General features: G+C 47.3%; 1 protein-coding gene across 1 annotated transcript in view; it reads left to right on the forward strand.

The window, feature by feature from the left end:
* The first annotated feature begins 8,417 nt into the window (after positions 1–8,417).
* Positions 8,418–17,180, forward strand: part of UCMA (upper zone of growth plate and cartilage matrix associated) — a 12,583-nt gene continuing 3,820 nt past the window's right edge. Inside the window, exons 1-4 of the mRNA XM_019663409.1 lie at positions 8,418–8,598; positions 8,894–8,959; positions 9,061–9,156; positions 13,095–13,193. Coding sequence (XP_019518954.1) covers positions 8,541–8,598; positions 8,894–8,959; positions 9,061–9,156; positions 13,095–13,193 — 319 coding nt within the window. The 5' untranslated portion in view covers positions 8,418–8,540. The remainder of the gene's footprint in view (positions 8,599–8,893; positions 8,960–9,060; positions 9,157–13,094; positions 13,194–17,180) is intronic.

Raw genomic sequence — 17,180 nt, forward strand, 5'->3', positions numbered from 1 at the left:
CCCGGCAAGCCGGCGGCGCTGCACGGGGCCTTCGGTCCAGCTCTCTTAGGCATCGTAGGTGTCATGAGGTGGCCCAGGATCCTTATTGCAAAGGTCCCATTGTGCGCCAGCTGGTTCCCATAATTAAGGCCCTAGCCAGTACACAGGTACACTTAACTCAGACAGACATGCCCAACTTAAACAAGACTTGTAGTGACTTGTTTCTGTAATAGCATCTTCTGCTTTCACTAGGACCGCCCCCCCGCCCCCAAAGAAACATCAAACCTCTTTGCTTAGCCTAATGAACTCCACTGTGTTACTACCAGGAGTAATCTGCATGAACTTTTCAAAATTAATTTTTAAATATAGTCATAGATGAATATATTCTCTTTATAGAAATTAAAGGATCCTAGATGTTTTAAGGTATTGTTGGAGGATTTTTATTCTCCTTTCCTGGTTAGCAATCAGTAAATTGCTGCTACATGTATCAGCCCAGAAGTCCCTTTGAGCTCAGGGCTCTCAGAGCCCGGGGCTGAGTTCCTTGCAGTCAGAGAGAGTGCTCTAGTCATCTTTATGTACTTTGCGCCCAGCATATGCCTGACACGGGAAAAGTGCGCAGAGAGTATTGATAATTGACTGACTGACTGACTGACTGACTGGATGGATGGATGGGTGGGTGGGTGGTTAGGAAGGAAGGAAGGAAGGAAGGAAGGAAGGAAGGAAGGAAGGAAGGAAGGGAGGAAAGAATGAATCAGCAGGTTGGACTACATGATCCATAAGACTCTCTCCAGCTCTTATGTTCTGTGTATTCTATAATTCTGTAACCTTTCCATTTGCTGATGATTATTTATCAGTGGATTGCTGGACACAGTTTCTGTACATAGTAAAACCCCTTTATAACACTGGCTTCTATAAACACACCAGTGTCTCTATTAGAGATTACTCTTACTGTCTGCTGCTGCTGTTGCATACAAGTTGAATTCTAGTAGAGCTAAAATTTTGGAAAACTTTAAAGTTCTTAAACATTATACAAAAAAGTTACTAGCTAAAAAATGTATAAACGATGTTATATGTGACCTTTTAATGAATTATTCCAGTGACAAAGTGGCAAGGGCCTGACTGCTGCGGTTCACATTTGCTGGCTGTGTGACCTTAGGCAGGTTACTGAACCTCTCTGTGCCTGAGTTGTCTCATTTGTAAAATAGGGATAATGATTGTATTTACCCTGTAGAGTCGTTATGAGATTAAAAGCATCAGTACTAGTTAAGTGCTTACAACAGTGCTTGGCACATAGTAAGGCATGTACGTGTTAGCAGCCTGATCTTGCTTTGAGGCAATTCCAGCTCCACTGTGATGTGCATCTTGTAGAAGGTGGTGACAACCTGAGCACGGAAATGGAGGGGCCCATGTTGTCTACCTTAAATGTATACAATTTCTATTTATCCATTATGCCTCAAGTTGGAAAAAAATGATTCAGGAACTTTTTAATTAGCACTTCCTTATAGAAAAACATGAATTTTTCAAGTTGTGTGAGTGTGCGAGCGTACACACACACACACACACACACACACACACACACACACACACACACACACACACACACACACACACACACACACACACACACACACACTCACACTCACACACTCACACACATTAGAGGTTGAGGCCCAGACTTGGTATTTTTAAAGCAACAGGGAGATTCAAGTGTGTAGTCAGGTCTGAGAGCCACATCTCCAGACCCTCTAGAGCAGCGGTTCTCAACCTTCCTAATGCCGCGACCCCTTAATACAGTTCCTCATGTTGTGGTGACCCCCAACCATAAAATTATTTTCGTTGCTGCTCCATAACTGTAATTTTGCTACTGTTATGAATCGTAATGTAAATATCTTTTTGTTTTCTGGTGGTCTTAGGCGACCCCTGTGAAAGGGTTGTTCGACCCCCAAAGGGGTTGCAACCCACAGGTTGAGAACCACTGTTCTAGAGCAATGCTAATGCACCTCCATCCATCCCCAGGAGCAGGAATCTCTGAGTCCCCCCTGTCTGATGCCAGTAGCAGAGTCCAGGGCTTCAGTCTCTCCCTCTGTGCCTCAGGGGTCTTGTGTCAGTGCAGTACCACCTGCCGTGGTGGCTTTGGGACTGTGGCCGGGTGAGACCTGGGTCTGCGCTGGAACCTGGCCTCAGTGACTTGTGTCCAAGTCAGCATCTGGGTCAGGTCTTCAGTTCCTAAAGTGGCTGCAAGTGCTAAGCTGTCCTCATCTCCTGGAGCAATGAATGACTCCTTGGGCGTGGGCTTCTCACCCTCAGTGTCATCTTCAGGAGAGAGGTTTGAGCCACTCTGACTAGGACGCTCTTTAGATCTCTGCCAGGTCAGCTTCCGAGCAGTGGAACTTCAGGCTGTGGCTCCAACACCCCCGGGACCACGGTGTCACTCCCAAAGCCTGGGAAAGCTCAGGAAACGGGCAGCGGTTCAGTCTCTTGGGTCAAAAGGCAAGAGGCTGCAGAGGAAGGTGGGAGCAAGCAGGCGTCGCTCAGGCCGCCATGCTGGCCCAGCACTCCCCAGAAGTGGAGGCTGGATGGTGGGTCCGAGCGCTCTGCTCTAGTTGCTGCCACACATGGGAGAGCAAAGGTCCTTGTCTTCATTTCTTTGGGGAGAGATGAGCCCCATGAGACTCTCAGTCTAGGGTCTCAAGCCCAAGGTCTGACAAATCTCAGCAAACATAGCAGTCAGCTCTTTCTGGTTCCATGGACAAAATGCCCAAGGAATGCTGGGTCAAGACCTGCCCAAGCCCCCCTCACGGACCTGAACCACCTCTGCACCCATCCTCTTCCTCTCCTCCCCCTCCCACAAGACTTGCCGAAGTGATTCGTTTTCAGAACAATGAAGATGTAGCCATTGAAGGTGACCTTCTTCCAGAAGAATGGGCCAACTTACCCTTCTCACTCTACCCTACACTAAAGTGATTCTTCAGTAAACCAGGAGAACCTGCTATAGTGGGACATCTTTCTGGTAGAACATTCAGCTGTCTACGCTCTTGTAGCTTCTTCTTGTCAACAACTAGTATATCATCATGTTCCCATGTCTTTCAAAAACATTTCTGACAGATAAAACTCTTCTCTCACACATATACCATGTGTGTGCCCTACGGTTTAAGACTGTTTCCAATTTTTCACTTTTGTGATAAATATACTTTAAATATTCTTGTACATGAATCTTTGTAATAAGTATAGGGTTTTTGATAGGAGTTGGGAGTAGTACTCCAGTATGGGAAACAGAACAGAGGAGGCAAAGAGGTGAAAAAAAGAAAAAAAGTAAGGCAAATTCAGGGGACCAGTGAGAAATAACAAACCCCTGAATTCAGAGTGATATTAAAAATGTTTAATTGGAAAAGGGTAGACACTGACCAATCAGAATCAAACTAGCTGTGGGAGCTGAGTGGGGTTCTAGAGATTCCCTGCTGAGCCAAGCATCACCCCTTTAGATAATGGATTATGGAAAGTGGGGTTTCTAGGGGAGAGCTTGGGGCACCTGGGGCAATAGAGGGCATTGGGAAGATGGCCCAGAAAAGCAACTATTTACCAACTGGTGAGGAAGTGTTTTCATATTGTAGTAACCTGTATAGCCACAACAGTGTTGGCCTGCTGAATACCAGCCCAGATAGGGGTGATTTCATGACAGTACTCCATGTAGCTGCAGAACATCCCAGGCCTTTTTCAAAGCTTTTCTCAGCTAACATACATCCTAGTGGTGATGACGGAGGACAAATGTTCCTTCACTTCCTTGCATGAGATATGGGAAAAGCGAGACAGAGAAAGAAGGGTTTTTCATTTTCTCTGTAGACTTAAGGACATCATTGGTCACGCTGGGAATAGGACACGAGGCTAGTAATGCTGATTCACTCGGAATGGAGACATCTCCTGTCAGACTTAATTCACTGGGAGACTTCTAGTCATTATTTTCATAGGGACTGATAATATTTGCATGGCACACGAGGGGAAAGCTATAAAGAATCTCCATGACATTCTGGTTAGGTCTTAAGAGAAATGAATGTCTTTCACAGGAAAATGAGAAACCAGGAAGGTTTTAGAAATGTTGTCCTGACTCACGAAACCCTCATTTTCCACACCCACCTGTGTCAACATATTCAGCTCCAGAGGAACTTCGAATGAGTTGAAACTTTTTTTTGCAAACTGTCACTTTCCTGTCCAACAAACAAGGCTTCGCATTCACATCTAAGGTGTTTCCTTCTCACTGCTCCTGAAACCTGAGGAGGTGGTGAGAAAGGTGTTCATCTAGATTCTTCATGTTGGTCATGAGTCCCCCTTTTGGTATAATCCTTAACTCATCCTACCAAATGGGTGGGGTGGAGAGTGGGGCTCAGGAACATAATTATCCCATTGAAAATGAAGTGAAATAAAAGAACATGATATATTCTTAATATTAGATACAGAAAATGGGCTTTTATATATTTATTTTGGGACAATGCTTACTTTGGGTTATGGTATCTAGTGATCTCATTTGCATGAATCTCACCAAGGGTTATTTCCACTTACATGAGTTATACACACAGTCCCTGGTGGATCAGGTAATATGTTGAGTCAATGACCTCATCAAAGTTAAAACTGCACCATTAATTGCAATGACAAAGTTATTAATAAATAGGTAAGGAGGACTTTATTCAAGACTATTGCAATAGAGGAGAGAGACTAAACTCGACTCCACTGAAACAAAGGGCTGGGGAGTTTTGAAGAGCTGGGGTGGAGGGAATAGTAGACCACCTGTATTTTCTAATTGTTCTTCACAATTGGAGTGAGGTGCCCACGGAAAGTCAGGAATGTATCCTACAGAGAATGGGGAGATGGGGGTATTACCTCCTTTAATGTTTTCATTTCAAAAAGATGGTTCCCAGCTGATTCAGAAAGGCATTTCCTGGGTTGTAAAATTAGCAAGAGGCTGGGAGAAGCTTTTTATATACAGAGCGTGCCAAAAAAATGTATACACGTTTGAAGAAAGGAAAAAGCTGTTTTAATATATAAGTATACTGAAAACAAAAGATGAATACGAGTCACGTTTGACTTCTGCAATTACAAAGGTGCTCAAAGTGGTTACCATCAGCATCCAGACATTTCTGATTACGGCGAACTACTGCTTGAGCAACATTGACCAAAGTGTTAATATCTCTTAAAATGTGTAAACATTGTTTTGGCACCTCCGGTATTGCAAAAAGGCAGAGTGAAAACTTATAAGTTTTCTAAGTCAATGCTCTAAGAAAAGAAAGGTCAGGGGTGAAACCCATCTAAAATTTAGTCACGCTGAAAGGAATGTTAAGGCATTCCTGCTGCTTGGGAAGAACCCTTAACCCCATCATATATAAACTTGGACATCTCATATGCCTGTATGACTACCTGCTTATGAATAGTTTGCTGAAATGAACTCATAAATGCTTCCTTTTAATACCCTTCACCAAGAGTATTTTCAGTGTTTAAGTCAATAAACATTTATGAAGCACCTATCCTGTGATAGACACCATTGTAGGTATGAACAGGGTGGAAATGTCTCCTAAATGAGACCTCGCAGCACTGAAGGAGATAGATGAGGACATGAACATTTTAAATATAATGGGTGAGTTCCTCAAAAAAGTTAAACATGGAGTTACCATATGACCCAACAATTCCACTCCTAGGTATCTACCCAACAGAAATGAAAACATGTCTACACAAAAACTTGCACAAGAATGTTCATAACTGCATTAGTCATAATAACCGAAAGGTAAAAACAAGCCCAATGTCCATCAACTGATAAATAAAATATAGTCTATCTGAGAATATTATTTAGCGTAAGGCATAAAGTACTGATGCATGCTACAACATGGATGAAGCTTGAACACAGTGTTTTAAATGAAAGAAGCCAGTCACAGTGGGCCACATATTGTATGTTTTCATGTAGATGGAATGTGTAGAATAGGCAAATCAGAAATAGAAAGCAGGTTAGAAGTTGCCTAGGGCTTTGGGTGTTGGGAGACATGGGGATTGACTGCTAATGGGTATGGAGTATTTTGTGGTGATGGTTTAGTATATTCACAAAACTATGGTTGTGGGAAAATGGAAAGAACACTGGATTTGACCTCAGGAGACCTGGTTTGAAGCCCACCAGTTTCATATACTTGATTTGTCCAATGACATGTCCTCTGAGCTTTCTCTTCTTTCTCTTTTCTCCACCTCACTAAATGATCTCACCATCCATCCACCCGGCTACCCAAACTGGAAACTTGGGAGTCATCTGAAATGCACACCTCCCAACCCCTCATTGCCCCTAGTTAATGTCTCATCAAGTCCTATTGATTCTATTTCTTCAGTCTTTGTAAATGCTCTGTCCTTTCCATTCCAGCCCCTCCTGCCTTTTGTCGACATCCTCTCTCACGTGGACTTTTGTAACAGCCTTCTCTCAGTCTCACCACTTGAGTCTAATCCCTCTCACCCTCCATATTAGTGGGAGGGGGCTATTTGTAAAAGAAATCCCACGTCACTTCTCTGCTCATTCAATGGTTCATTACTGTGTCACGATAGCAAACACATACATGTGTACAATGCTCTGTGCCCGACAGGTGCCATTCTAAGGACTTTGGATGCATTAACTTTATGTGATAGACGAAGGAATCAGGCACAGAGAGGTAAAATGACTTGCTCGAGGCAGTAAAGCTGCTTAAGTCCAGAGCGGCGATTAAACCCAGGGAGCCGGGCCAGGGGTCTGTGCTTATAGCCATCACACAAGGCTGTCTCACCAAGATGGAGGCCAAACTCCTTCCTGTGACCTAGGCCCTTTCTACCTCCAACTCCTCTGCCTCTGCTATGTTCTGGTATTACTGAGCTACCTAGAGTTTCTCAAAAGGGCCTCACTCCTCTGGGGTTTTGGACAATGCTTTCCATTCTAACTGGGCTCTGGAAACCCTTTCCTTCAAGACTCATCTTTGGGGATGAGCTGGAAAAGTTTGCCCAAAGCTGTTTAGTCAGTGACTAGCACAGGTGCCTGGCTTAAAACAGGTGTTCAGTAAATATCTGTGATTGAAATGAATGGAATTGAAAAAGGCAGCAAGGAGAATTAGGGTATCAAGGATGTCACAGGTAATTCACACACCTACTTTCTCACCCAGGAGCCCCATCAAAATCGCTGTCCTGTGGCCTTTCCCTCTCCCAGGTGACATCTAGTTAATCTGACAGATGAATCCTGTTGATGTGTCCTCACGTGTTGCTCCTCGTGGGCTGATCATGCAGAGCCCACCTCAGATAAGTGGGCTCAGCCAGTGTTGAAGGGGGAGCCCTGCGTGTGCTCCTGGCCACCAGGGGCCGGGACAGGTGTCAGTGGCACTTTCCTCCACTGGAAAGCAACCCATTTATTTTGTTTACTCTGCCTCCGTTGTTTTTCTGTCTTTAACATTCTTTTCTTGGCCAGTGGTCGAAGTATATGTGGGACGTCATCATGCAAGTCTAATGAAAGGGGAGCTTTGGGTGAGTGTGGGCTGTGTTCTAGGTCTAGTGATGGTCACCATTCGGGAAAGTCTAAACCATGTCCAAAGTCAACTCTTCAGCCGCTAACAAAGAATTGAGGATGGTTCATCATCGATGAGAATGTCAAGACCACATCTCCAAAGGGACTGTACTCCAATGGCCCCACAGAACTCTAATTCCACTGGTGTTCCCATTTCTGGGAACCCATTTCCTCCCCTACAAGGGGTGTGCCTTTGTCTCCTTCGAGAGAAGTACGCCCAGTTGAGGGGACTCTGCACACACTGTATGCTCCCCAACTCTGCAGAAGGAGGGTGGCTCTGCCTCTCTTCTTCAATGTCTTGAAAGGGCTCTGGGACCCCAAGTTTTAGCGTTTAGGTGTGGAACAGAAGATCTTCATGCAGGAATCAGATGCCTCGAATTTCCTCAAGAAGCGCAGGCAAAGGGGTCCCTGCTTTGCTTGACAGTGAGCATCGACTACAGATGTGTCAAGGTGAGGGGTGCTCTGGTTACCATCAGAATGGCCCACGTAGCCCCGACAGCATCAGCCTCATGGGGGTCTTCCTGCTTTTCTGGTTCTTCCTTGCCTGACACCTGAATCAAAGCCTCCCTGGAACCCTTCTTCCACCCACAGGCTTCAGTCTCCGGGACGACAGTCCCCAATTACAGATGCCAGGATCTCTTTGAAACTTGCATTGGTCCCTAGAACCCTAACTCTGAGGCTGGGCATTCCAATAGTAACTCCTTGGGTGCGGATCATGGAAAGGCCACTTCAAAACTGTCCTAGCCTGGGCCCTAACAACAGACTCTGCTTCTGTGAGGTTTGCTAGGCGCCAAAAACATCTCCGGTGTTCCAGCAGGAGCAGCCAATGGAAGCCTCGGCCGGGACCCCTCCCACTCCACCTCCCCAACCCCCCCAGTGGCATCCCAGCCTCCTGAATCTCTCCTCCCTCTCTCCTGGCCTGACTGACACAGAAGTGAGGACCCAGCAGCCTCACCGTCTGCAGAACCCTCTATCTGCCCTGTGGTTCCCAGACGGAGCCTCAGCCTCTCCAAAGATGGCCTGGAGACAGCTGCTTCTTGTCGCCTGTCTCTCGGCTGCTGTGCTCCTGTCCCGTGAGTATGGGGAGGCTCCAGGACGGAGTGGTGTTAGGTAAGGCCGTGCAGGTGGCCCAGGGAGAAAGGGGGATGCTTACGTGTAAGACAGGCGTGCTTGGTATGTGTAATATAAAACGACACAGAGAAAACAGCATTCCTGGGGAGAGCGTCTCTGGGCTGGTGTATGTGGGATTCAGGACCCCACCCCAGGGCCTGACATGTCACAGAGCCTGGGAAGGACTGTCCTGGACTGGCTGGGGGTGAGGGTCCCCTTGGGGTGCTTCAGCCCTCACTCTGTGCTCTCATCCCACAGTGCTGCGGGAGGGGACCAGCGCGTCAGTGGGCATCAGGCAGGGGGCCGGACAAGAGGCCCAGGAAGGTGAGTGCAGGGACCCGCCAGGGGTGCGGGGTGGGTGGCCGGCGCCTGTGGTCGCCTTGGTGAGCCCGTGCTGGTTGTCACCGGCCTCTCTTCGGGTTTAGGTGTGGAACAGAAGATTTTCATGCAGGAATCAGATGCCTCGAATTTCCTCAAGAAGCGCAGCAAGCGGTCCTCCAAATCCCGAGACGAGGTGAACGGTAAGGATGCTGCTGGCCCCGGTGGCTCCTTCTCTCCCAGTCAGCTGTACTGCAGGGGCTGCAAGGGTCCAAGGGCTCAGCCTAGGCCCTGGGGTACCAAAGGGACTGCAGCTGTGATTTAGAAACTCACTTCCTCGATGGCAGGTCACAGCTTTGACTACGCTGTCGGGATAAGGAACAAAAAGGGACAGTGCCACATGCACTCAACGCTGATGAGACATATCCTGATTTCAGGAAGCTGAAAACATCACGGGGGAAATCTACCATCTAGTGGAGAGGAACACCATATCTCAGTGTGGGCTTTTTGGGGTACTGCACAGTGAACCCTCAGATACAAGAGCAATAGCACTGCAAGCAGGGAGAGGACATGTGAGACTTGGAGCTGGAATTGTGGGTTTGGTGACAGCTTTGCTGCTAAGTGGCCTTGGCCATTTCCTCTCCCTGGGCCCAAGTTTCCTTGTTTACAAGCCCCTGAACGTGTGGTGTTCAGCCAGCAGTGGTTTTTTAGAGCTTTCATTCCCAATGCGTTTGGGAGGCTTTTGAGTTTGGAAGCAGGTCTTCTTCTCAGCCTGAAGTAGGTCCTGGTGTCCCCTGCCTGGCAGGGACCTTCATTTCCATGACCTGCCGACCCTGGAAGGCATTTGAGTTTTCTGTCCTTGAACTAGATTCTTCCAAGGACTCTGAGCACTGACTGTCTCTGAGTCTATGGCTTCATTCATTACTTGTGCGTGTGTCTCAATAAACTCTTTGTGCCGCTCAGCACACTCGGCAAGGTAACTTGCTCAGTAAAAATAGCAAGACTGTTTACAAATGATGGGGAAGAAGAGAGGGGAAAAATGCTGGGAGATAAAATCCCACCCCGCCTCCCCTTTTATAATTGGATACATATTAATAACACGGGGAACTATCCAGGCCTCACACAGCGTGGGATTTAAAAGTTAGCAAATGGTAAACACTGAAAAGATTGACGGAGGTGGGGCGGTTCTTGATAGAAATCACAGAAGCTACCTTCTGGCAGACTTTCTGTGGGGAACAGTTGCGAATTTAGGAGAGGCAAATAGTTTCCATCCTTGGAAGCTGAGCAGAACAATGAGACACGTGGCTAAGCCAAAGGTCCCTCACCTCAAACAGAAGCTCAGTGTGTCAGTCGTGGGGGTGGGGGTGAGGACCGGGGCGGTTCAGGACAGCATGGCGACTACCTAGGATGCACCTGAGTTCATCAGCTGTCACCTGGTCAGCTCTTGTGGATGGGCAGGAGAACAGTGCCCAATTATGTCTCAGATTAGGTAAAAGGCAAGCGACACTTTGATAAACTTGAATTTGGAACCAGGAAACAGGCATCTGATATCTCCCGGCTTGTGGGTAAAGATGCAGGTCACTTTAGGTGAAAGGAGCCATTAACCCGATGAAAGGCACGTTCCTGAGAAGGGATGGACACGATGCGCAGTGTAAAAACAGCATCTTGTCCCAGGAATTAAATTGTTCTTATTCACTGCTGAGTTAAAGGTTCAGTTTGTGGCACCTCGGAAAGGGCAGTTTGGGCAGATGGTTGCTTTTCTGGAGTACACAGGGATGGCAAATGCTTCTTTAGGAATTGGTGGTGGCTCCTTAAGCACCTGCTTCCTAGGGTCTAAGCCCCCTGTCCCCCACAGCAGCTTTCTGGTATCCGGGAGCACCACGGAGGCTTACGGCGGGTCGTAAGCGAGATGCTGCCACACAAGGTGTGTTGTATCCAGTAGTGGAATGTGGGTGCCTGGGGCTCTGGCTCCAGTTCCAGCTCTGCCTTGACCACGTGGCCTTGATCAGGTCATTGCCCCTCTCTGGGCCTGAATCCCCTCCTCAGAAATGTGTGGATGTGGGGCAAGGGGCGAGGCATGGGGAAGGACTGGAGTACCAATCCCTTCCGCCAGACTAAAGGTTCCTGCAACTCTATAGGTAAAGGCCCAGGTGTGGGAAAAACGTGGGATTTACCTAAGGAATCTGCACTGAGACCAAGTTGGATATCTTGGTTTTTCACCCAAGTTAAATAATAAAAGCATAATATCAATAACGAGCACTTAATTAATTTACTTATTCTGGAAAGCTTTCTTTCAAGGCGTTGAGATGGTTTACAGTATTACTGTTTTGCAAAGAAATACTACTTGTGGTTTCTCCCAGCATTCCTGCAGTGTTGTCTGGGCAGGAAACCAATGGCTTTCCTCCATGTCTCTGCTTCCATCGCCAACCCCCCACTTCCTCTTGCACGTGCAAGCCGGTGGGGGCAGCAGCACCTCCGTCTCCCCACTGTGAGGTGAGGGGCATCACACCTCACATCATGGGAGGGCGGTGTTCTGAGGGACCAGTTCTTCCTGCACCAGACATGGCCTTCCAGCTGTCATGGCTTTTTCCCAGCTGAAACCCAGTTAAAAGAAATATCTTGAAACTCAGAGAGCTTTAAGTAATTGCCACTGGACAACCACAGCTCTCACCCCAAAGCGGTCAATGGGAAGATTTAAGGGCAGAAATGGGTGAACTTGGAAACTACCTTATTTTACATCTAAAAATCTAAAATCTAGAGAGATTTTTCTTTCTGGGCTACATTAGAGCAGGTGGGGAGCAGCTGCACCTGCCGGTGAGGTGAGATGTGGTAGTTCAGGTGGGGCTTCCCTCTGGGGTGCAAGGAACTGCTGGCAGGCTTCACTGTTCAACCGCCAAGGAATGGTCACCAGATGGATGTGTTCTCAGCGACAGTTTTCACTGGGGGTATTTCTTCCAACCACAGAGGTGTACCTCCTATTTCATAATGTGGAACTAGGTTTCCTCATAAAAAGGTTTACAGCCAACTTGACGGGAGTGCACTGCCTTACAAAATAAGGGATACCTGCAGTTGGTATTTCCACCAGGAAGTTTGTTTGATATCCTGTACCAGTTATCTACTGCAGTGTAACAAATAATCCCCAAATTAGCAGCTTAAAACAAATGCCATCGTCTCAGTTGCTGGGGTCAGCAAGGTAGGCATGGCTTAGCTGGTAGCCTAAGGCTCAGGGTCTATCAACAGCCGAGGCTACAGGGATCTCAAAGCCTGACTGCGAGAAGATTCATTTTCAGGCTTATTCACATGGCTGTTGGCAAGCCTCAGGTCCTGCTAGTAGTGAAGGGCATCATTTCCTTACTACGAGTGGGCCTCTCCATAAGACAGCTTACAATATGGCGGGTGGCGGAGAGAGGGAGAAATGTGCAGGGGTGGGGGGAGAGGAGCCCCAAACGGAAGCCACAGTCTTATTCGTAACCTATCTGGGAAGTCACATCCCATCACTTTTGCCATATTCTGTTCATTAGCAACGATCACTAGGCCAATCCCACACAAGGGGAGGGAGTTACCCAAGGGCATGCATATCAGGGATCATCTTAGACCCCTAGCACATGTCATCACTGTGCCCTGTATAGATTTCTATCATAGCAGCCATAATGCTTCTTGGTAGAGGGACAGAATCTCTTTTACTTGCCTCTGCAATCCCAGTGCCTAGCATACATTATGGCTGTGATAGGTGCTCAAAGATGTTGAATGGACCCGAAGGCATTAATTAATGTGAAATGAACTTTAAGTTGGATTACTTCCTCATAGAACTCATTTCTGATCATCAGACTTCTAGTGTCTAAGTGGCCCAGTAGACTAGGCTACACTGTTAATTTTGTGAGTGATGCTAAATTGCTTCATATTTTGGGGTCCCAGTCTTCTAGCTTGCACAATGAGGCGGTTGGATGGAGAGACCCCATTCCTGGGTCCTTCAAGTTTGAAAGTCTACGTCAGGAGTAAACCATTTCAGTGAAGCCCGCATCCTTACAAACAACCTTCCCAACCAGATTAAGTTTCCTAGGCAAAAATGATCGGTGCTCCCCTAAATGTGTGCAGCTGCCTCTATGCTTGGGGACAACTCTTGTCTTTCCCCCTTTCCCAGCGGAGAACAGGCAGAAGCTGTGGGCTGATGAGCTGCGGAAAGAATATTATGAGGAACAACGGAACGAGTATGAGAACTTCGTGGAAGAGCAAAATGACGGTAAGAGCTCTTCAGCCAGCATCTTCTGGGAAGTGGGGATCAGTGGGAAAAATCACGACTTCCCTCCATTTCTTCTCCCTAAATTTTAATTAGAGGAAGAGAAGCTCTACTTGCATGTCTACAGGAGTCTTGAAAAGAAGGGAGAAAGTCATAAAATGGCCATAGGACTTGAGAAGGGATGGAAGAAGATAGTACCCCTCAATTACCATGGCTCAGGGACTGTGGGTTGGGGGAATTTGGGACTCACTGTATTTTCTCCTCCTACTTGGGAATCACTGTGGTGGCCTGTGTTCTCTTAGCGCCTACACTGGTCTGGTAGAGTTGGGCTGGGAGGACTTCAAACTGACTTCCAAGTGCCTTGCATTCCTATCATGGTAATAGCTGTAAGAACTATTCATCGCGGCAAACCAAGGCCTTCGCTCACCTGTTCACTAGAATCAGCATCTTATATGATGGGTGGAAGCAAAGCAGGAAAACTCAGGAGGCAACGGTCACTGGTGCCCTGCCTTGTACCTTTCCCACCTCCAACACCGACATTCACAGCTGATGTGAAGGCTCCAACTCACCCACAGCAGCGGATGCTTGCATGTTTCTACGTGGTGTGCTTGTGCCCTCACCCAGCTGCTGTTAGGTCTTCTTTGCAAAGCCATCACCTTTGCCTCAGTGTGTCTCACCAGGCAGTCAGCACACCATTTCCCTGCCCTCAGTCCTTGTGCAGACAGAGGTCCTGCCTCCTCCAGTTAATGCTGGTTTTGTCAAGGCCTCCGTGGAGGCAGCTGGGTGTTGTGGGCGTGAGTGTGGGGTAAAGGGAGGCTCTGGCTTTGCACTATAGCCTTCCACGGGGTTAAGTTTGACTTTGGACTAACCGGAGGTTCATTTTAATGGGAATCGGATCGGAGGCCTTCGTGGGTTTGTTGATTGTCCCTTCTTTTTCGGGTTTTTTTCCAACTTTCAAGACGAAAATGCTTCTGAGTTAGCTCCTTATGTGCATGAGCTTGGATATAAGAACATTAGGTGACCTTTGTTAGAGGTCAGTGATTTCAATTCTGAAGTTGTCACCTCCTGGCCTGTTTGCTGTGCTTTTGATTTGGGATTTGCTGTGGATTTGGGAGGTAACACTCTTAGGGGATTTCTTAATGAAAGAATACGATCACCAGGTGCCCGAGGGCTGCAAGCCATGCCCACTGCCCTGACGACAGGTGTCGGGCTTGGATCCCAGCAAACCAAACGTTCCTGGGAACACTCTTGAAACAGCTCAGGCTCTTGTAACTCAGAGGCAAATACTTCTGCTGGAGATTTGTTTACCTTGGTGGACAGCCTGGGGAGAGGCATTTAAAAAATGGAAATGTGGCCTCCAAAATTCCTTCAAAGTTTTTTTTTTTAAAACTCAATATTAATAACAGCGTATTTTGTGTCTTTTGTTTCAAGTCCAACTCTCTAGCATCTGGGTGGAAAACAGTCACTGTTTTTCCTTTCATGATGAATTAGGATGAGTGGCTAGGCACCTCAGGGATGGCAGGTCCTCCACCAAAGCCAGAGGAGACGAATGTCAGGGACCTCCGGCCTTGCCCACAAAGAGGAAGACACAGCAAGGAAGGCACAGGCCTTCAGGGACTGTAGTGATTGCATCTGTTGTCACTGACGAGCACTTGCTCCAGCAAGCACTGGACTGAACCACCTAATCCTTACGACCAGCCTCTGAGGTTTTACAATTTCCATTTTACAGTTTCAAAAACAGCCTTAGAAAGGATATGTGAATACCCAAAGGTGACACAGCTACTAAAGGCATCTGAACTTAGCCACCAAAGCTCATGTTCTTGTAAATGAAGGATGATCAAATGTGTAGAGGTCCTGGAGATCTCTGATGCAGGAACAGACCCCTGAGGGGGGAATAAGGAGGGTAAAGCAGAGGGGGCCCACCGGGGGATCTCCCCAAAGCTTGCGCTTGAAAGAGGCAGAGAGGTGGAGCAGGCCCAGCTGGCCTGAGGATAAATGTTGATAAAGGAGAAACATTTCAATTTTCTCCTCTTCCCTTGCCTGTGCCCCAGGACACTGGCTGTGCCCAGTGCCCAGGCTGCCGGAAACCGCCACCACAGGCAGCGCGGAGCCCTCCTCTGAGGCCCCCACTCTCACCCCGTCAGGAGTCTGGTTTCAGTTGCTGTCTCACAATGTCACCTACTCTCTGAATAACTGAGAGCACTTGGAGGTTTGTCCTCTTCGTGAAATTCTTGCTTCAAAAAAGCGAATGCTGAGGGATTACCACGGGTGACCAGACGGACTTGGATTTCCAAAGGAGGAATTTTAGGCAGGTGGTCTGGAGAGAGATTTCTGGACAAGAGTGATTCTCCCAAGGGCCTTAAAATCGCACCCCAAAGGCCTCTGTATCAACCCACCCAGGACCCTGGTCCCGGCCTGGGGAAGGGGGCCGGGGAGGACTGGTTAGAGCCTCACTGGGCTCTGCCATGGCTGGTTGCAACTCTGCTCAAAGCCACCAGCGTCACATGGCGAAAGTAACTTTGGCTTGTGCCTCCAAAGGCTCCAGGATAAACAGCCTGCCGAGCTGCCACCTCTAAGGCCTGCGTGGTAGCATAGGTCTGCTTCTGCTTTCAAAGCCAGAAGCCTGGGTCAAGCTTTCAGAGGGTGGCTGCATGGAAAGGCTGTCTGGCTACAAGGGGTACCCTACACCAAAGCCACGCTGTCAGGGCCTCCGGGCTTTACCAGGGCAGCCTCCCCTTTGTCTAAGTGAAAAGGTCTAAGAAGAGTCTAGCATGGCCTAGGGGGAAAAGTCAACACGTGTGTCACAGTCATGCTCTCAAGATGGGCAAAAAGTAGCTGGTCTACCCGGCCTGAGAAACATATGAATGGCCAACATCGAACACCCAAAGCTGCAGCCTAAGGCTGACTGAGCTCCAGGCTGTACCGGGGGTACCAAGTCCCTATGGGGATTTTCAGCACCAAGGTTAGCACCGATTCGAAGCTCACACAGAAGGAGCCATTACAGGTTGCCACAGCGCCTCAACACCCAGTGGTAACCAGGGACCTTTCCTGCTGAGGGCATCTGGCTCTTACAGGACACCCATTTCTTCCTTACTCTGAAGCCACGAGGAAATTCTGTTAGCCCAGTGCCACACAGGATGTATTTCACCAGCACTAAACTTGGGTTCACAGGTTTTTTGATCCTTGATATTATCTTCATCTGTTAGGAATTTCCACCTTCCCAGAATTTTTCAGATACTTAAAAAAAAATTATGGTAAAATATGCATAACACAAAATGTGCCATCTTATTAGCTAATTGTAAGTGTACAATTCAGTGGCATTTAGTACAGGCGCAATGTTGTGTAACCATCACACTGTGCCTTTCGTCACCTCAAACAGAAACTCTGTACCCATTATGCAATAACTCCATTCTCCAGCCCCTGGTAACCTCTAATAGATTTTGTCTATGAATTTGCCTTTTCTGGGTATTTCACAGAATTGGAATCACGCAATGTTTGTCTTTTTGTGTCTGGCGTATTTCACTTAGCATGCTTCAAAGTTCATTCGTGTTGTACGTATCAGGTAATTCCTTTTTATCGCTGAATAATACACACGCACACACACACAGAGCTCACATTTTGTCTTTTTTCTATTCATTTGGTCCTGTCTTCAGTTCTTTTAGGTATATACCTGAGAATGGAACTGTAGGCCTATATGGTAATTCTGTTTAACTTTTTGAGGAGCCACATGGATGCTTTTTAAACATTTAAGGCCTCGTGGTATCTGCTCGAGGTTTGATGGTACCTAGCAATACCAGGCAGTCTTGAACCGCCATCAGGACCCTGATTCTACAATTGCACAAAGGTGTTCTTCAGAAACATGTCTTATCAAAGACAGTAAAATCGGGACTTTCTTCCTCATTGAAAACTCCATTCTGATCTCTTTAGCCTTTTACTATGAAAAACTTCAAATACATGTAAAAGTATATAGGAAAATGAACCTCCATAAAA

The sequence above is a fragment of the Hipposideros armiger genome, unplaced genomic scaffold (assembly GCF_001890085.2).
Source record: "Hipposideros armiger isolate ML-2016 unplaced genomic scaffold, ASM189008v1 scaffold_390, whole genome shotgun sequence".
Lineage (NCBI taxonomy): Eukaryota > Metazoa > Chordata > Mammalia > Chiroptera > Hipposideridae > Hipposideros > Hipposideros armiger.